This window comes from Hyperolius riggenbachi, chromosome 7, assembly GCF_040937935.1.
Source record: "Hyperolius riggenbachi isolate aHypRig1 chromosome 7, aHypRig1.pri, whole genome shotgun sequence".
NCBI classification, from domain to species: Eukaryota; Metazoa; Chordata; class Amphibia; order Anura; family Hyperoliidae; genus Hyperolius; species Hyperolius riggenbachi.
In genome coordinates, this window is record NC_090652.1 from 176,143,256 (window position 1) to 176,164,583 (window position 21,328).

The 21,328-nt window shown below is 42.9% G+C and overlaps 1 protein-coding gene across 1 annotated transcript in view; it reads right to left on the minus strand.

Annotated features, from left to right (window-relative positions):
• STAT1 (signal transducer and activator of transcription 1) overlaps positions 1-21,328 on the minus strand; it is a 1,171,385-nt gene that overhangs the window by 119,016 nt on the left and 1,031,041 nt on the right. The window contains exon 16 of the mRNA XM_068244925.1: positions 9,276-9,370. Within this exon, the coding sequence (XP_068101026.1) occupies positions 9,276-9,370 (95 nt within the window). The remainder of the gene's footprint in view (positions 1-9,275; positions 9,371-21,328) is intronic.

A 21,328-nucleotide genomic window follows, 5' to 3' on the forward strand; every position in this document is an offset into this window, starting at 1 on the left:
GATTCCAGCACTCTCCTCATATAGTCCCACAAGACTATCAAATGCCTTCTTGGCGTCCTTGGAGAGAAAAAACCCTCCGCGGAGTGCCGACAAAACCAGCCATGTATCTCAAGGGCCTTTGTGGGGCCTTTCCTACCTAGCAATGCCCTAAGCTCATCCTGCAGATTCAACAACTTGTCTTATCTGCCAGGGAAAGCTTATGGGATGCTTCCAATTAAGTGATCCTCTGCATAACTGATTACATTTGAAAGATTCTATCCCTCTTCTCTTTCGCCCCAATTTTAATTAGCTCCCCTCTAACAACCGGCTTATGAGCCTCCCAGACTGCGGAAGGGGATGTTTCAGAATCAGCATTATGAAGGACATACTCAGACAAGGTCCTCTTAACAAGCTGCGTGACCTCTGGGTCTTCAAGCAGCTCCGGGTTAAGTTTTCAGTTAAATTGTTTGTCTTGGTGATTGGGGAAAGTGTGAGTGAAGTACACCACAGCATGATCTGAAAAACCAATAGTGTCAATAACAGCATCTGTTGCATAAATCTAGTCAGCTTGAGTTAACATCATGTGATCAATGCCAGAGTATTTTTTATGAGGATTGGAGTAGAAAGTAGAATCCCTACCTCTCGGGTGTAAGACCCTCCATACATCTACAAGTCTAAGGTCATTCAGAGAAACCTTAATCAATTTCAAGCACTTAAAAATTATGGTGGCTTTCCCCCATAGAAGACTCCATCAGGGGATTCAGAGGGACATTACTATCTCCCCCACAGATGATCATTCCAAAATCTAGCAATTTATTTATTACTGAAGCTATAAATGTTGCCTGCTTTTTATTGGTAGTATAGACTGCCACAACTATGATATCTCTATTATCAAATTTGCCTATTAAAAAAACATTGCGTCTCTCCGTATCCAACTGGTATTTCAGTATTTGAATCTTGCACTTCTTGTGTATCGAAATAGAGAAACCTTTAATTTTCCCCTGGGATGCTACCGCATGATAACTCCCGATATAGTGTTTATCCCTCAAAACCGAGGCATGTAATTTAGAAAAGTGGGACTCTTGAAGTAGAGTAATGCTGACTTTCTCCTTCAGCAAAAAGTTGCAGCAACGCTGTCCGTCTCGCTGGGGTATTAAACTCCCTGGTGGTAAGGACGAGGCTGGGTCAACATGCCTGATTTTATTTTTGGAAAAGGACAGACACATTCCAAACGTCAGTATGTGTAAACATTCCAAATTATGTCAACCTCCTGCGCGGTTTGCCCGACACTGTGTCGGGCAAGACATTTTTGCTTAAATCGGTATGCCCGGCACAGTGTCGGGCATGCTGCTCAGGAGGTTTTCCAAGCGACAGCTGTCCTCAGTAAAATGTTTCTAATTGTATGCAATATAATACTTTATAGGGCGCAATAGGGGAGATAGTATATGTTCCCCCCCACCACCCGATCCCCCTCGTTACCCCCGATGCAGCCGCTATATACATACCAAGCCTTGTTCCAGCGATGGCTGCAGCCTCCTCGTACAGCTGCAGTATTCTACATTATGGGGAGGATCGGGACTGACGTTACAACGTCATCGACATTATGATGCCATCAGCGTCATCACACTGCTCGATCCTCCCCATAACGGAGAATACCGCAGCTGTGTGAGGAGGCTGCAGCCATCGCTGGAACAAGGCTTGGTATGTATATAGCAGCTGCGTAGAGGGTATTGAGGGGGATCAGGGGTGGGGAGAACATTTGCTATCTACCCTATTGCGCCCTATAACATATTATATTGCATTCATATAATTTTTTTTTTACCGGGGAACTGTTCAGGCTTGCTAGCCTTAGGAACACCTGTACCTACCTAGCACTATACTGGGAGACACCTACCCAGCTCTATACTGGGGTACACCCGTATCTACCTGGCTCTATACTGAGGGATGCCTGTATGTACCTAGCTCTATACTGGGAGACACCTACCTAGCTCTATACTGGGGGACACCCGTACCTACCTAGCTCTATACTGGGAGACATTTACCTAGCTCTATACTGCGGGACACCTGTTCCTACCTACCTAGCTCTATACCAAGGGACGCTCGTACCTACCTAGCACTATACTTGTGAAAAAGGTTATGAAAATTAACTGGATCACTATTTGCATAGAAATTCAGCAGAAACTGGATGCCAGGGAGGTTAATTCTCATAGTTAAGATAATTAAGGAATTTATGAACCAAAAACGGTTATAGTTATTTTAAATGTCAACTATTTACAGTATTCAAACCAAGATAGTGTTTGACACATAAAATAGGTGGTTTTGAGAATTTCAGAGACATCCAGGCCGAATCTCTCCTGAAAGACACCTACTCAGCTACAAGCCAGAAGCTACCTTCCCACACGTGGTTCTAGATGCTGAAGAGATGACAGAGAAGGGGTAATATGCTTAATATTCTGGTGATTTACTTTATTAATTTTTCAGTAATAAGTTCTGTTAAGAGTTTAGGAAGAAGTTTTTTTAGAAGCTATTTTTTATGCTATTTCATGAAGAAGATTAGTACAAGTTTTACACAGCTACTACAGTATATCCACAGCTATTAATACAGATGAGACTACTTTTGATCCTATTCTACATAACACAACTGTTATATTCTTTTTTGAATGTGCTTAGAAGATTGATGATTGCTTGCCTATAAAGGCCATAATGAGATGGAATACTGTAATACTGTTAGAAGGAAACGCTACTTGGAACTGTTCATATTTTGTATATATTCTGTATGATAAGCAAATACATTTTTATATAAAATCATATACTATATAGAGTGCTCTGATTCATTTCAAGATATACCATCAATCTATAATTACTGTTATAGAGTGTTCAGACCCCGCTGTGCCGGATTTATATGATAGTAACGCTTTAAAGGCCGGTCCTTTACTGAGTTAGCAATCATGAAAAAGGCAAGAAACGCACAGGCTAACACTTATCAGCAGAATATTCTCTTAAAACAAATATTTTAAGAAAAAACAAAACAGTACAGGAAATTCTTAAAAAAAAGAAAAACCCTAACTTAAAACAATAAGAAGCCAGTAGGTATATAACCACTGCGTTAGAGTGGGATCTGAGATATTTAAAAAAAAAAAAAGACCACACACAAGGTATCCCAGAGCCACTTCTCTCCTCATCCAGTCTCTACAAGCTTCACAAAACAGGCCTGTATTAAACAATATAATGCAGCATAGAAAATAAAATATAAAAAGAGCAAAAGAATAATAAAAAAAAAGAAACCGGTTAAAGAGTAACTGTTAGCCCCAAAAATCAAATTTAAATCTCTATTGCAATGTTTTAATTACTTTGTAAGGGAGCCAAAAAGGCAATGCAGAAGTTAAAAAGCAATCTAATTTTTTTGACTGTGTAGCCTTTTCCCCAAGCTCCTAAGGAGGACGCAAAGCCACATAACAGATACTGCAGAGCATGCAGAGCATGCCCATGTCTGCCCGACCCCCCTCTCCCCCCCAGGACCAGGTGCCGATGTCTGCCCGACCCCCTCTCCCCCCCCCAGGACCAGGTGCTGATGTCTGTCCGCTCCCCCCCCCAACCCGCCCCCCCCCCAAGAGTCGATGTCTGTCCGACCCCCCAGGACCAGGTGCCGATATCTTCCCACCCCAAACAGCTGACATGGAGAGAGAGCGGGAGCGGAGTACATCTACACACTTCCAGCGCCGCCACCGCAGAGCAGCCGCCGCCGTGCATCTCTCTCCTGCTCGTGATTCTCTCACATGTGACTCGGCGGCGGCTGCTCTGCAGGGCTAAACCATGTTCCTGCACAGGGGGGTTGCTATCAACTCCTCAGTGTATAGTTTAATAATCACCTTGCTTAACTATTTGACATTCCTGGACGTGAAACTCACGTCCAGGAAGCCATGTGCGCTCCTGCGCGTCCACGCGGCCGATCGCGCGCGTGCACGCGCGCTCCCGGCCGGCGGTTTGTTAGCCAGTGAATCAGTGAATCGGGCAACGGTGCCCGATCACTGATTCCTCTCCCCTGCAGAAAAAGCGACAGCTTCTCTCGGAAGCTACGCTTTTTCTGCTTCCTATGTCGCTCTAAGCGTACGTGGTACGCTTAGAGTGACGTCACAGTAAACAACTCATGGCTGCCATCTTGTGGCCAAAAAGTAAACTACATCTAAATGTTAAAAAAAAATAAAAATACACATATATTTCCAAAAAATAATACAATTTCAATCCCACCCTCCCAAAAATGCCCACATAGAATGTTTAATTAAAAAAAACAAAAAAAACATTACAATAAAAAAAAAAAAACACAAATATTTACCTAAGGGTCTAAACTTTTTAAATATCTATGTAAAGATGAAATATTTCTTTTTTTTTTTAATTATAAGCTTGTAAATAGTGATGAATGCAAAACGGAAAAAATGCACTTTTATTTCCAAATAAAATATTGTCGCCATACATTGTGATAGGGACATAATTTAAATGGTGTAATAACCGGGACAAATGGGCATATACAATACGTGGGTTTTAATTATGGAGGCATGTATTATTTTAAAACTATAATTGCCGAAAAGTGAGAAATAATGATTTGTTTCCGTTTTTTTCTTATTCTTCCTTTTAAAATGCATTTACAGTAAAGTGGCTCTTAGTAAAATGTACCCCCCAAAGAAAGCCTAATTGGTGGCGGAAAAAACAAGATATAGATCAGTTCATTGTGATAAGTAGTAATAAAGTTATAGGCTAATGAATGGGAGGTGAACATTGTTCGGATGCATGAAGCGAAAAACGACTGAATGCGAACTGGTTAAAGAATCTTATACAGATGGTGGTAAGGGGTTAAAGATTTCAGTAATGTGTGTTCTGACTTCTGTTCTCTGACTGATAAAGATCCTGATGCCTTTGTAAACAGTGTCTCTCCCTCTAGGCAGGGACACCACATAGCAGCCTACTAAAGAGATGCAACCAGAAGTGTAACATCACAAGCAAGCCAGTCAGTCAGGAGTAGTGTATATACATCACCCTCGACTGCTAGTTGTATTACAGCAATATTACAGCACATGTAGTTACCAGTTACCTCCTCAGATCAACCTCCTCCTCCTCATGTCTCCTGCATGCTGTGACACAGTAAAGTATATTTGTGAGCTGTGTGAGGAATGAAGGATGATTTTTAAGCAAGGGAAGAGGGAGAGGGAACTGGGTGAATAAATAAAGTTCCCCTAGCACTAGTGGTAATGTGTACCCTAATATAGAGTATTTTTAAAAAAAGTTGTTTTAATTGATAGTGTTCCTTTTACTGAAAAAGATAAGAGATAGTATATAGAGACATGCCAAGCCAGTTCCAGATATAAAGAAGACACAGCTTGAAAAAAGTCCACAGATATAGCTAGGCTGCTATGACAGCCACCAACAGGTCTGATCCCACATTGCAAACCGCTGCAGCAACACTTATAAAAAGTTAAAGCATCCCAGAATTCCTAGATACTAAGCAAAACGATCAACTAGTGCTCTTGCCTTGCAAGCGCTGGGTCCCTGGTTTGAATCCCAGCCAGATCAACATCTGCAAGGAGTTTGTATGTTCTCCCCGTGTCTGCGTGTGTTTCCTCCGAGCACTCTGGTTTCCTCCCACATTCCAAAAACCTACAGATAAGTTAATTGGCTTCCCCCTAAATTGGCCCTAGACTATGATACATGCACTACATGATACATACAGGGGTTGGACAAAATAATGGAAACAGCTTGAAAATCAACAAAATATATTTGAATATGGTGTAGGTCCACCTTTTGCAGCAATGACAGCCTCAATTCTCCGAGGTATTAATTCATACAAATTGTGAATTGTTTCCAAAAGAATTTTAGCCCATTCTTCAGTTAAAACTTCCTCCAGTTCTTTTAAAGACGATGGCGGCGGAAATCGACTTCTTACTTGAATCTCTAATAACGGACATACATGCTCAATAATGTTGAGGTCTGGGGATTGTGGTGGCCAGATGAGATGCTCAACTTCATTAGAATGTTCCTCGTGCCATTCTTTAACAATTCTAGCTGTATGGATTGGGGCATTATCATCTTGAAAGATGGCATTCCCCTCCAGAAAAAGTTATTGAACCATAGGATGAACTTGGTCACCCAAAATTCCTAAATAGACTCGGCTGTTAATTCTTCCATGAAGGGAAATCATTGGCCCTGCAGATTTCCAAGAAATAGCACCCCAGATCATCACAGAACTCCCACCATGTTTTACGGTTGGGAGAAAGCAGTCTGGATGAAATGCTTCTTTCGGCTATCTCCAAACGTACACTCGGCCGGAGGTCAGAAATAAGGTAAACGGTGATTCGTCAGAGAAAATCAAATTTTTCCACTGCTCGAGGGACCAATTCTGGTGGTTTCTACACCATTCTAAACGCTTTGAAACATTTGTCTTTGAGAGCAGAGGTTTTGTAATTGCAGTTCTTCCTTGGAATCCAGATTTGTGCAGCTCCCGACAAACAGTTATTGTGGAAACTGGGTTCTGCAGGTGTTCATTCAGCTCTGCAGTGAATTTAGGAGCCGTGGTCTTGCCAGCTTTTCTAACAATTTGATTTAGAGTCAGACGGTCTCTCTCAGACAACTTCGACTTTCGGCCACAGCTGTGCTTTGCTGAGGATGTTTTTCCTTCTCTTTCAAAGGCACTGATTACTTTTGAGACAGTACCTCTTGAAATGCCAAGCATTCTGGCAGTTTCTGTTACAGTAGCGCCTGCCATATGAGCACCAACAATTTGGCCTCTTTGAAAGTCCGAGAGATCTGTCATTTTTATTAATTATAACCAACTTTGGTTTAAATATCTGTAAAAAAAATATTATTTTAATAAACATATCAAATAACAAAAATAATAAACAAATAAAATTTAACATATGTCAAGGTTTGATTTGTTTAAAACGTGTTTGGAGATTATGATGCCGGTGTTTCCATTATTTTGTCCAACCTCAGGTGTGTGTGTGTATATATATATATATATATATATATATATATATATATATATATATATCCCCTCTCAGTGTGCCTGCTGTGTTTATTCCTCTGTATACAGAGTCCCAGTCTGCATAGACCAGTAAAAAATAAAGCAGTCAGCTCCGAATGCTTCACTTTACATTGCAGTCAGTAGTAACACTTCCCTTAATGAGCTCAGGCCAGGTGATAACTTTCATACACGTTACACTTGCATTCCTCTCTGTGAATTAACAGTCTGTCTTTAACTTTAAAATTCTGTAGTTATTTTAAGGATTGAAACATTAACTTTAGAGATCTCTAACTTAACCACTTAACCTTCTTGGCGGTAAGCCGCCGGAGGGTGCCGCTCAGGCCCTGCTGGGCCGATTTGTTTAATTTTTTTTTTGCTGGACGCAGCTAGCACTTTGCTAGCTGCGCCAGCACCCTGATCGCCGCCGCCGCGCGCCCGATCGCCGCTATACGGTGCGGCGCGCGGCCCCCCCCCCCAGACCCCGTGCGCTGCCTGGCCAATCAGTGCCAGGCAGCGCCGAGGGGTGGCCCGGGACTCCCAATGACGACCCGACGTCAGTGACGTCGGTGACGTCATTCCGCCCCGTCGCCATGGCGACGGGGGAAGCCCTCCAGGAAATCCCGTTCTTTGAACGGGATTTCCTGATCGAAGAGGGCGGGGGGATGCCGCTGAGCCCTGGGCTCGCTACATGATATAGAAAAAAATAAATAAAAAAAAAACTGCCGCGCTGCCTCCTGGCGTATTTTTTTATACCGCCAGGAGGGTTAAGGACCGCAGTCTTAAACCCCCCTAGTGACCAGGCCATTTTTTTTACTAATTAGGCCTTGCACGCAAGTGATTACTCCACCCCTTTTCTGTGGTGGGGGGTAGGAGATTGCATCCCCTTTAATCTCCGCCCCTAGGACTTGACGCCAACTGGCGTGGAGTGGTCGGCAACAGGTTAAAGACAGAATAGTTAACTTTAGGTTTACCTGAGGTCAATTGTTTAGTGAATATGCCTTATCACCATGGTGATGACACTAGAAACAGCTTAGAAACATTATTAAAGACAAGAAATGAGATTAGTGAATTGAGGCCAATGGCTGAGATTCAAAATGCACACACAACAGGAATTGTGTAAGTAGTGTGTCCCTCTTATTTGGATATTAATTTTGAAAATGACCTTGGTACGCAGAATAAAAAGCCAGATAAGTACTTAAAGAGAACCTGTACTGAGTAAAATTATTTAAAATAAACACATGAGGTAACTTCAAATGAACATTAAATAGTTACCTTACCATCAGTTCCTCTCAGAAGCTCACCATTTTCTTCTTACAGTGATCGCTTCCAAATCTGACAACATTTTGTCAGAACTGAAATATATCAGTTGCTGTCAGTTATATATCAGTTGCTGTCAGTTACAGCGGAGAGGAGAACTGATGTGTCCATGTTTCTATATGGCTCAAGTGGGCGGCATTACAGTTTAACAGTGTGCTGACCAGGAAGCTGTTATGGGGTAATAGCCATTTTCAAAATGGAGGACGGAGAATTCCATTGATCACAGTGGACAAACAGGACGCAGGAGAGGAAAAATAGATTGAGGAGTAGACTACACAGGAGGCAAGTATGACTTGTGTATGTTTATTTTGTCTTTTAATTTTCAGTTCAGGTTTTCTTTAAAGTGACTCCGAGCTCATCTAAAAAATAAAAGTTGTACTCACCAGGGGCTTTCTCCAGCCCAGTGCTGGTCGGGAGGTCCCACGCCGGCGTCCTGGCTCCTCTCCTTCTCCCCGCTCCGGAATGGCTGACAGGCCGCAGCCCGGGCGACACTCTCCCGAGTGTCGGGCTGCTCCTTCCGCATATGGCGCGGATTACGTCACACGCCGGCCGCCTCGCGTCATCACGGCGGCCAGCGTAAAAGTACTGCGCATGCGCGCTTTAATCGCGCATGCGCAGTACTTTCACGCCGGCCGCCGTGATGACGCGATGCGGCCGGCATGTGACGTAATCCGCGTCATATGCGGAAGGAGCAGCCCGACACTCGGGAGAGTGTCGCCCGGGCTGCGGCCTGTCAGCCATTCCGGAGCGGGGAGAAGGAGAGGAGCCAGGACGCCGGCGTGGGACCTCCCGACCAGCACTGGGCTGGAGAAAGCCCCTGGTGAGTACAACTTTTATTTTTTAGATGAGCTCGGAGTCCCTTTAAAGACATACTGTATATGTTATACTTTTCTGTTGAATATTACTATGGACTGGTAATTTAAAGTGGTGGAATCAGATTTCGATAAATGCTTGATAGTTCACTCACCCATCATTCCACAGGCACAAGAGGTGCTTTTTAATCAGCTCTAAGATGCCCTCTATCCACAGCCAAAACGGGAAACTCTTATCATTTAGATTTTCCTACAAATAAAGATTAAAGCACTTAGAAAAAAATGTTTATAAAAAAAAACATTGCAAGTTTTTCAGAGACCATTTTTTTTTAAACTAGTGGTAACCAAAATGTCATTTACACATGCATATACCTATTATTTTTTTTATTTTTTATACAGAATTTTTATTTTATTTTTCAATAAAAACATTAAACACAACAACACATTACACATTAATGCTGTCTAGTGTCCTCACACATCTTACATTTGAGCTTATCAGAGAAGAATTACAACAGAGCAACAGTTGTCAATATACACTTTTGACATAGGAAATTAGCAACAGTGCCTCTATCTCAAAATTAACGGAAACAGATATTCTTAAGGCATATGTATGTCTTGCACCATGACGTCGATATCTAAATTGGGAATCAAGGTGTCTGTGGATTCAACCCATTTATACCATACTTTATTAAATTTCTTGAATTGATTGCGCGATTGATAGGTAATTTTGTATAAAGGTAAGGCGAGATTGATTAATCTCTTCCAATCAGATAGAGAGGGAGTTTCTTGAAGCTTCCATTTGATCGATAAAGCTTTCCTAGCATAATATAATAAGATTCTGAGCAGGATCAATTGGTTCTTACTGCAAATTATATCTCCTACTATTCCCAAAAGGCATAACCTCATCTCAAGGACAACTGGCAGCTGTAGCGTATCCCTAAGGAAGTGCACAACTGACCTCCAGTATTTGTTTACCAGTGGACAAGTCCAGACGCAGTGAAAGAAATCTGCTCCATCAGCTTTGCATTTGAAGCATTTACCAGACTGAGTTGGGCCAATTTTAGAGAGTCTTAGTGGAGTAAGATATGTTTGGTGAAACCATTTAATATTGATGAGTTTGTCATATGCAGCAATTACTACTCTGTTAAAAAACAGAGCATGCTCATCCCAACTCTCCTGAGTTAGTTCTGGGTCAAGGCGTGTCCATTTTGACCTAATAGCCTTGATTTTGTGGTCAGCTGTCTGGGTCATAATATAATTATATAGCTTGGAGATTTGTTTAGTGTACCGTATTTTTCGGACTATAAGACGCTCCGGACTATAAGACGCACCTAGGTTTAGAGCATAAAAACCAAGGGAAAAATAATTTACTACACCTGGTGCGTCTATGGTGCAAGGGCGTCGTATGGACCTTCTCCCCCCCCAATTATTATGTCCCCCTTGTGCCTTCCTTGAACCTCCTGTGTCCCCTGTTCTCCTGGTGTCTCTTTGTTCTCTTTCCCATGTTCTCTGTCCCTCTTCTCTCAGTCCTCCATCCCCGTCTCCTCTGTGTCTTCTACCCCTGTGTCCACCGTGTCCTCTATCCCTCATGTCCCTTCTACCTCCCAAGGTCCTCTAGTGTGTTAATATTTGCAGCCTGGCATCTTTATCTGTGTGTCCTCTACCCCTCATGTCCCTTTTATCCCAATATCCCCCTCCTCCATCCCCATGTCCACCTGTACTTGTAATAGGGCATCTCAAGCCCTGTATTCCCGTGTCCACCATGTTCATTGGCATCTGCTAGGCATCTTAATCCCTTTGTTCCCGTGTCCTCTGTGTCCCCCATCTCTAAATTTGCATTCTATTGCCAATGTGTCAGCCAGTGCATGTGATGCATACTTGTAGCTGGGCTGTGTTCTCGCGTCATTTATTCCTAGATCGCGATGTCATTCTTCTCTATCCCCGTGTCCTCCATTATTTATTTCCCCGATCGCGATGTCCTTCTCCCTCACCGTGTCCTCCATTATTTATTCCCCTGATCGCGATGTCCTTCTCCTCCATCCACGTGTCAGCCAGCGTTTTAGACACAAACTTTCAGCCGCGCAGCTCCCTCCATTAAAAAGTCAAAGCACAGTTTGCCGATCTATAGGTGGGATAACAGCTCCATCAGTGGGGCCAATCAGTGCACTCCCTGCTACTGAGGGAGTGCAGTGATTGGCCCCAGTGATGGACTGTGCTCCCGCCCTCGGGACTATCGGGTGCTGTTTGACTGGACCAGGAAACTTTAAGCAGCGTGATTGGCGGTCTGGGGCAGCGCCCCCGCCGGATTGGCTCTTAGATCGACAAAGCTGTGCAGCGACTCCTTAATGGAGGAAGCTGCGCCGGCTGAAAGTTTGTTTCTAAAACGCTGGCAGACACGTGGATGGAGGAGAAGGACATCGCGATCGGGGGAATAAATAATGGAGGACACGGGGATAGAGAAGGACATCGCGATCGGGGAATAAATAATGGAGGACACGGGATAGAGAAGAAGGACATCGCGATTGGGGAATAAATGATGGAGGACACTGGGATAGAGGAGAAGGAGATCGCGATCGGGGGATAAATGATGCGGAAACGCAGCCCAGCTACAAGTATGTATCACACTGGCGGACACAGGATGGAGGAAGAGGACATTGGGGATAAAAGGGAACACGGGTAGCACAGTGATGAGATGCGGGGCTAACACACTGGCAGACACAGGGATTGAGAGGCAGGTATGAAAATGAAGTATTCGGACCATAAGACGCACTTACTTTTTCCCCCCACTTTTGGAGGAGAAAAAGTGCGTCTTATAGTCCGAAAAATACGGTAGTTCCTTGTTAAAAGGAGTGCTTCCAATCCTGTGGGAGTTAGAGAAACCTCAGTTAGGCCCATTTGGACCCTCGCTGCATCACGCAATTGAAAATATCTAAACATAGAATGTCTGGGAAGATTACACTCTGTACGAAGGGTTACAAAATCCTTAAAGGAACCATCATTAAATATTTGTGAGACATATTTGATATTATGTCTATGCCAGAAGTTTACGTCTGGGATTGTTTGGAATTCAGGTAAATTGGGGTTACCCCATAATGGGGAATTATTAGAGAAGTATTTAAGTGGTTCCCCCAGAACCTTTCGAGCCCTTTTGTACACTCTGATTGTATTGTTGATGAGCGAGGTGCCGCGTAAGCCCTCTAGGAACTTGTATTTATCAATTGCGCCACAGAGTGACTCATACGAGCCTGCTATGTCAGCTTCAGTCGCCAGACTCGAATCCATCCTGTCCCCTCCCAACCAACTCTGGATCGGGACCAGCTGAGCTGCCAAATGATATCTGAAAAAGTCTGGGAGGGCCAGACCTCCCTGGGAAGTGGGAAGCTGTAGGGTAGATAGAGCTATACGGGGAGCTGAGCCAGACCATATGAAGGAGGCGACCAGTGAATTTATTCTTTTGAAGAGGGACTGGCGTATCCAAGTGGGCGACATCTGCATGACATAGAGTATCTTAGGGGCAATTATCATTTTAATTATACTTATCCTGCCACATAGATTCAATGGTAGGGATTGCCATTTTTTTAGCCTCGTTTCTACCTGCTCCAAAACTGGTAACAAATTTGACTCCACAAAGGGAATTTTTGGGTGTTGAATTATTATTCCTAAGTATTTAAATTGAAAAAGTTATTTGTAATTGTGAGAATTTTGAGATTATTTGATGGTCAAAGTCGTCCAGTGGGAACATGACGGACTTGGACCAATTAATGGAGAGTCCCGAAATCCTGTGGAATTTGTTATATACCTCAAGGGTAGAGTCTAAGGAGGGACCCGGATCTGCCAAATACACCAGCATGTCGTCGGCGTAGAGCGAAATACGCTCTTCTAGGTTATTGATTTTTAGACCTTTAATTGTTGGATGGAGTCGTATCGTTTGGGCAAGTGGCTCTATTGCTATCGCAAAAAGGAGTGGTGATAAAGGGCACCCTTGTCTGGTACCCCGGGCAATTTTAAAGGACGGTGAGATCAGGGAATTAATCTTAATTTTGGCCGTGGGTTTATGGTAAAGGATTTGAAACCATTTAAGAAAAGTCTCTCCAAACCCAAACTTTTTTAGAACAGCGTTTACATATTGCCACTCAATGGAGTCAAACGCCTTATTGGCGTCGAGGGAAAGTATTATTCTAGTTCCGGCGTTTGTGTGGGGAAATTGAAGATTGGAGAAGAGGCGTCTAAGATTGAGCCTGGTTGAGTGGCCCGGGATGAAACCCGTTTGGTCAGGGTGTATAATTGAAGTTATGTGGGCAGCATATACCTATTATTAATGCAGATTAACCTTCAAGTAGTTATTCTTATTATGGACTTGTACAGTGCTAGCAAGTAATTGTACAGCTATTGTGTGCAGCATGCATTGGCTCCCTTGCCCCAGTGGCCCCTGGTCCTCCTCCTATGCTGTAGAGCTTTTATTTCCACAATGTGTAGCAATGAGATGGAGTAGCAGTTGGTCTTCCTTGTTCTCAGCTGGAATCTGCCTCCTGTGCGCCTTCTCTTTATCCTTGGTGTTCTGTGCAGCCCATGGTGAACATGGAAACCAACTCCAGTCTGTGGCTGTAGAAAGAATAGATATTCCATACTATGCACTAATTATTACCTCAGATACCGAAAATTATGTGAGAGAGAGGCCTACTGGATATTTAAGTTAAACACACTGGTGCCAACTGGGCTAAATGAAGACACAGCAAATTTTCTCTGATCCTGTGCTCTTCCTTGCCTATGCCTACAGTGCTTACTAAGGAGGGGGAGATGATAATTGCTGCAGGTGGAAACTTAGGGGAATTATTGGCTGCACTTAAGGGGTTAAAAGCTGCAATACTTTATGCAGCACAGTCATTAACCCATCCTGGCCCCGAAGTAAAGGCATTCATTTTGCTGGGTAGACTTATACTTGAGTCAATGAAAAATTACAGCTTAAAAGGGTCAAATTTTGGGGTTGACTTATATACAAGGCTGACTTATAATTGATATACAGTATACAGTATGTCGATATAACTCAATCTTTTATTTTATTGTTTCAATAAAAGCTATGTTTTAATCTACCTGGCGGTATGATTATTTCCGGATTTTATGGTGTTAACCACTTCACTACTGAGGGTTTTTTTCCCCTTCTGTACCAGAGCAATTTTCACCTTCCAGCGCTCCTTCCATTAATTCACCTATAACTTTATTACTACTTATCACAACAAAACAATCTATATCTTGTTTTTTTCACCACTAATTAGGCTGTCTTTGGGTGATACATTTTGCTAAGAATATTTTTATTCTAAATGCAATTTAACTGGAAAAGTAAGAAAAAAATCATTATTTCTCAGTTTTCAGCCATTATAGTTTTAAAATAATTCATGCTACCGTAATTAAAACCCACACATTGTATTTGCCCATTTGTCCCGGTTATTGCAATGTTTAAAATATTTCTCTAGTACAATGTATGGCGCCAATATTTTATTTGGAAATAAAGGTGCATTTTTTCAGTATTGCGGCCATCACTAATTACAAGCCCATATTTTCAAAAATTAAAAGTAATATAGCCTGTTGACATACATATTAAAAATGTTTTTATGCAAAAATTGGGTAACTATGGGAGAGTGTGGGAGGTAAGGGATTCATTTTAAATGTATATATGGGTCTTTTTATTAAAATAAATGTATGTAGGTGTAATTTTACTGTGTGGTGTAATTTTACTGTTTGGCCACAAGATGCCCTTACGCATTTTTTCCTGTTAGCATATTATTACTACGCACACAGGAAGTATTGCATGGATGTGTTACTTCCTTAGTTACAATGACCGCAGGCATCTTATGGATGCCAGCAATCACTGAAACAGGGACTAGATTAATGAATGGAACCTGCGTTCCCATTCATTCATCTCCCCACTAACAGGCGGCAATGAGTACCAGCGCAGGAGCGTGCGGTGGCCAACCTCCACAATAGATGACTATCTACATCCCTAGGCAGGAACCGAAGTCCTACAGGATGTAGATAACCTGTCTAAAACCACATAAGTGGCTAAAGCAGTACAATTTTTTCACATGCTTTTAGACCCTTAAGGCTGCTTTCACAGTGGGACGTTACAGGTGCACGTTAGTGCAGCCTGTAACGCACCCCACCGCACAGCAATGAAAAATCAATGGGCTTTTCCAGTGGTGTAGCTAAGGAGCTGTGGGCCCCGATGCAAGTTTTACAATGGGGCCCCCCCAAGCACTCTATACATAACAATTTATACGGCGCACCAAAATCTGCCAATGGCAACTACAGTGTCAGAGGTGCAAGAAGGGGATGGGGAACAGTTTGTTAATGATTACTACTATCCAAAGTATCTACAGAAGTCATTATTATGAGCATAGGACCAATAGAGAGCTAATTCTGTAGATAAGGTAGGGCCCTTCGGGGCCCCTCTGGCCCAAGGGCCCCGATGCGGTCGCTACCTCTGCACCCCCTATTGCTACGCCCCTGGGCTTTTCACAGTGCCCACATTGCGTTACACAGTAACGCTGCACGTTCTGAAGTTCAGCATACTGTGCGTTCTAGCGGCTTAAACCACATTAGAATGTTTGCACATGCTCAGTATGTGTGTTTTTTTTTTAATTTTGTGGGCGGAGAGGAGGCGGGGAGAGGCCGCTACGTAGCCAGGCACATGGCTACTTTATATTCACTGCACTTGCAGTGTTTACTTCCAGGAGTGGCCACTGATTGGCTGGCGGGACCACGTGATGCGGAGAGCTCCACTCACGTGGTCTCCGCAGCGCATCCGACAGAGCAGGCGCATCAAGAGCTGCTTTTAACGCGGCTCTTGGTAGCGTCCTGCTCCAAAACCACAAGTAGTCTAAAAGCAGGAAAAAATCATACCGCTAGATAGATCTGCTGCAGTCCCTGCACATACTCACCTCCCTGTGATATCTGCATATACATCCCGGCCGCTACCCCGAGTCAGGCTTAGAATTACCACTCCTGGCTTCTTTTTTTCACCCTGAGCCTGACTCGGGGTTATCGCCAAGGAGGTTAAGATATTATATTACCTTTTTTGAAAAGGGCTCATGCTAGAGGGACAGGTTTTCATCCCTCTTGTTTGGTATTATCTTTATTCTCCTTATTAGTTCATGTGCTTGATAATCTCTACCCATGAGACCCTCTTGTCTTCCAGCTTGGTCACATCCTCTCACTCCGCATCTAGGACTTCTCATGAGAGTCATCTCTCCATTGCAACTCTCTCCCACAGCCTGTCCATCATACTGCAAGCATGGACATCTTCAAACTTTAAACCCTTGGGGCCTGATTCACAAAGCGGTGATAACTCAGTTATCACGCCTAAAAGGCTTTAGGCGTGATAACCTTTGCACCACTGAGTTAGCACCGCTTTGTTCTGGTTATCATGCGCAAAGTCCTGCGTGCAAAGTTTTGCGCGCGCAATCGCATAGGGTTTAATGGGCGCCTTATCGCGCTGCGCGGGCAAAACTTTGCGCGCAGGAATTTCGCGCGAGTTTCCTCTTATCATAAAGGGCTTTTCACTGGCGTGCAAAGTGTTTGCAGCGCTTTGTGAATCAGGCCCCTAGGGTTTCCACCTTACTACCCTTCCAAGGGTTTGCAAGGGCAGGGGCCTACCACTAGTGTTTTTTGTTTCTGTTGTACTTAATCAAATGAATATGTACCAGTGTTAGTGATGTCTTAAACCTGTGTTGAACTACTCATGGATCCACTACCTGATCTACCATGACGTGACCTGAGGCAATTATTTTAAAGTGACACTCTGATAAGGGTCCTGTAAAAATTAAGGGTCTGTAAAAAAAAGACTGCTCTCTGTACTACTGTACTATTGTTCTAATGACTGCATGTGTGCACCACACAGATAAGAGATTATACAAACTTTGGAATTTTTACACTGTCCCTGCTCCCCAGGGTTCATAAAAACATCTGTCTCAGTCTGCAGCAATGTTCTGATGACTACATGTACAATGTTACAGGCAAAGCAAAAGACTTTGTAGATTATCCCTTTCAGACTTTGTCGACTATCCCTCCCTCTGAAGACATTTCTTACAGGCTAGTCACCTTATGGTGCCTGATTATGGACACAGTGGAGAGTGTAAGATCACTCTGTCTTACATGTCTGGAGATCAGAGTGATCGGATCTGCCTGGAATTGACAGGAAACATTAACAAATGTATGGGCACCTTCATAAATATAAACACCAGGAACTGTCAGAAATATTCAATTGATTTATGGAAGTATCCTAAAATAAAATAAAATCTTAAAAACAAGTATAGGGCAGGGGGATATAGATCAGTGCTGATTAGTAGTCAGATACATGTAGATATTGCAGGGAGACAATTGCTCAATCAGTTCAAAGAAAAACAATTATTCTTATTCAATTATTCGAATTGAACTTTCTTTCTCGTGTTAATTGATTCTGTAAGAAGCTTTGGTTAGTAAACTGCTATGAATGTGTAATCATCCTGGGATATAATTTGTTTTTAAAACAGGTCACTGTTTCTGACTTGCTGTAACTTTGAGTCACTCCCCCACCCCCAGCACACACTGAGCAGGAATGATGAGGAACCGGCACACTTGCCCAGTGAACACCAATGATGGACAGGTGCCCTTTGGTTGGGGAGATGATACGCAGCATGTTGGGGTACTTTTTGTATCTACAATAACCACTCACATCAGTGATGATACATGGGGAAATTGTTGCAGTTTAATGTGGGGTGATTGCTGTGTGTTATATGTAGGGTAATTATCGCATTTCAAATGTGTGGGGGCAGGATGGGGGTGGAATGCCATTCCATTTGCTTCAAGCAGCAAATAGTCTAGAAACGGCCCTGCATGGATCTATGCTCCCCACTAATGTATTTGTTTTGTACTATGTACAGTGCTACAGAAGATCTTGGCACTATATAAATAACTTACTGTATATTTATTATTATTGTTGATTAATAAATTGCCAACATATTTTGAGGTGCTGTACAAAGAAAAAAGGAACATGGGTACATAATAACACAGACAAATTGTATACACCAATATATAAAATACAGCATTGGTGAGTGGTGACAAAATACAGAATCTTAAATACAAGAGACATTCGTCCTGCCCTGAGCCCCTGCGGGGTCGTAGCGCTCGCTATGCTACTCTGATAAGGTGTGTTTAACTTTGATAAGGTGTGATATCTTTGATAAAGTGTGATATCTTTGATAAGGTGTGATATTTGAGTTATCACAGTTTAGTGAATCAAACCCATTGTGTTTATGTGCATGGAGCTGCAAAGGCCCATGCATATATGCATTTCTAAACCTTTGATTAAACTTGATTCCATCAGCCCTCATCCTGCTTGCAGTAATGCAACAAATGTTTCACAGCAATACCAGTGGAGCAAGACATGCTTGTGCAGCACTCACTGAGACAGCAATGAAGTTCAGATGATTTTGCCAGGGAAGACACATTTAATACTTTTCACTTCTCAGCAGTATACTACAGTTCTCCACATGTAAACATGGTAAAGATCACTTATAATTAATTTATAAATGGCTCACAATCTCACCTTGCAGTGCTAAGGTACAATGCAGTGCTAAGGTTCAATATAAAATTCCTTGCCAGGACAAAATATGCATTAGTTTGCATGTTCTCCCAGCAATAATGTGTCTAGAAACTCTGTTTCCGGTAACATCCCTTATTCTCCTTTCATACTATGTCCATTGCGTTGTAGCTCAACAGACAATATGCTCACATCAAAATGCGAAGCAATTATATTTCAATGGGGGCTTTCACAGTGTAACTTTTCTGGTGTGGTGATTTTCAATAGGATAATGCACAGCATGCAATGCAAGCATGAAGACTAAGGGCTTGATTCACAAAACGGTGCTAACTGTTAGCACGGGCGTGCTAAACAGTTTGCCCCACGGTTGTGTGATTGTGGACATTGGCGCGCGATAACGCGGACTTTTGCGCGTGAAGTCCGTGTTATCATGACAATTTAGTCCACGAATGGCACTTCGCGTGCTAACTGTTTAGCACGCCCGTGCTAACAGTTAGCACCATTTTGTGAATCAAGCCCTATGTGTCACGATCTCTCCTGTAGCATGTCCTGCAGGTTGTAGCTGAACTGCAATCAGGTACTTCTGATTTGTCTGCATACATTCGGTTGCATAGTTTTGCTACCATTCGCAATAAGGCCTCTTTTCCATGGACTGTTTATAGGCAGTGAAATGCCTCTCAAACTCTCACAACTGCTCACTGCTGCCTGGTAACTGATTGTCGCTGCCTGGTAACTGCTCACTGCTGCCTGGTAACTGCTTGCTGAGCACACAGCTCAACAGTCCGTGGAAAAGAGACCTAAGTGTCATTGCCATCTGCAATAACTCTGCAGTTCAGAGCAGCTCAAGATGCTGTCGTGAATGCACCTATGGCTTGTTGCAGCTGAGCTGCAGCCAGACAATGCTGAATTCCCTGCATGCATGTTGCTGCAAAATGTTGCGTGCATTTGTAATGAGAATCCTATCCATCTGCAATCAGCCGGCAATCTTCAATCAGAGTAACACAGGATTGAGTGATTACCATTCAGCTGTGTTGGATTTTGCATGCCTGCTCTCATTGGGTGATGTCCATATAAAAGCCTCTTTCTCCCTTGATATTTTGCCTATCATAGCTTTCAGCTGTTATATGTGTTGTCTCCTCCACTAGTGCGTCCTACACTAGTTACTGATATTATTCAGTAACATTATCTTATTTAGTTGGCTCTGGTAGTACTCTAGTCTTCCCAGCCTCAGTCTTTATATCTCGCACACCGAAGTCCTGCAGTGTTACCATAGTCGGGTAGGGGTACTGGTCTACCATTGTTACAAATTGTGTGCTGCTTTGTTTCTGCCTGCTGGTGGTGGTGTTTACTTGGACTGCCTTGGACTTTGCACTGTGCCACCAGCAGGGGGCTTTATGGACATGTAGCAGCCCTGGGGTTCTGTCCTCCACCAGCAGAGGGCTCTGTGGACTGCGAGTAGCCCTTCAGCAATTTCCACATACATCTTGTTTGCTACCTGGACTATATAAGAACTGCCTTTTCCTCCTGCTGGTTGCCAAAGCTTAGCAGTTCTTTGCAGCCTTGAGCTCCTGGACAACCTGCTTCCTGACCTGTTCCTTGCCCTGAGATTGTATTTGCCTTTCTGTTGCTGAACCCTGTATACTTTGTCTGACTCTGATTCCTGCCTGCTCCTCTGTACTTCGATTGGTTTGTTGCCTGACTTGCATTACGTCTGACTGTGATTTCTGCCTGCTCCCTTTTTGTACCGCGATTGTTGTTTATTATTCCTGTGTGTATATATATATATGTATATATATATATATATATATATATATATATATATATATATACACAGTAGGATGCAAAAGTTTGGGCAACCTTGTTAATCGTCATGATTTTCCTGTATTTATTGTTACACTAAAAAATGACAGTTAAATATATCATATTGGAGAGACACACAGTGATATTTGAGTATTTGAGAAGTGAAATTAAGTTTATTGGATTTACAGTAAGTGCACAATAATTGTTTAAAAAAAATTAGGCAGGTGCATAAATTTGGGTAGCACAAAAAAGAAATGAAATCAATATTTAGTAAATCCTCCTTTTGCAGAAATTACAGCCTCTAAAAACTTCCATCAGGTTCCAATGAGAGTCTGGATTCTGGTTGAAGGTATTTTGTATCTTTTATCTTTAGAAAAACATCTCTAGTTCATTCAGGTTTGATGGCTTCCGAGCGTGGACAGGTCTCTTTAACTCACATCACAGATTTTCAATTATATTCAGGTCTAGGGACTGAGATAGCCATTCCAGAATGCTGTACTTGTTCCTCTGCATGAATGCCTTAGGGCTCTTTTACACCAGAGCTTTTTTCTGCGTTGTAACGCAAAGGCAGTTCTTTGCGTTAACCAAGGTAAAATGAAAGTCCATAGACTTTCATTTTTACCTTTCACACCCGACGCTGCGTTTCGGTACATCGCGGTGGGGGCGTCGATCCACCGGGAGCCGGCATTTTCTGTCGGGTTCAATTAATAGCTACTACTGCTGATTGTGTTGCACCGCAGATACCTGACGACACACCGCAGGCTATCAACGCGTGCAGGAGAACGGCTCCTGCACGCGTTGTCTGGTGTGAAAGAGCCCTTAGTGGATTTTGAG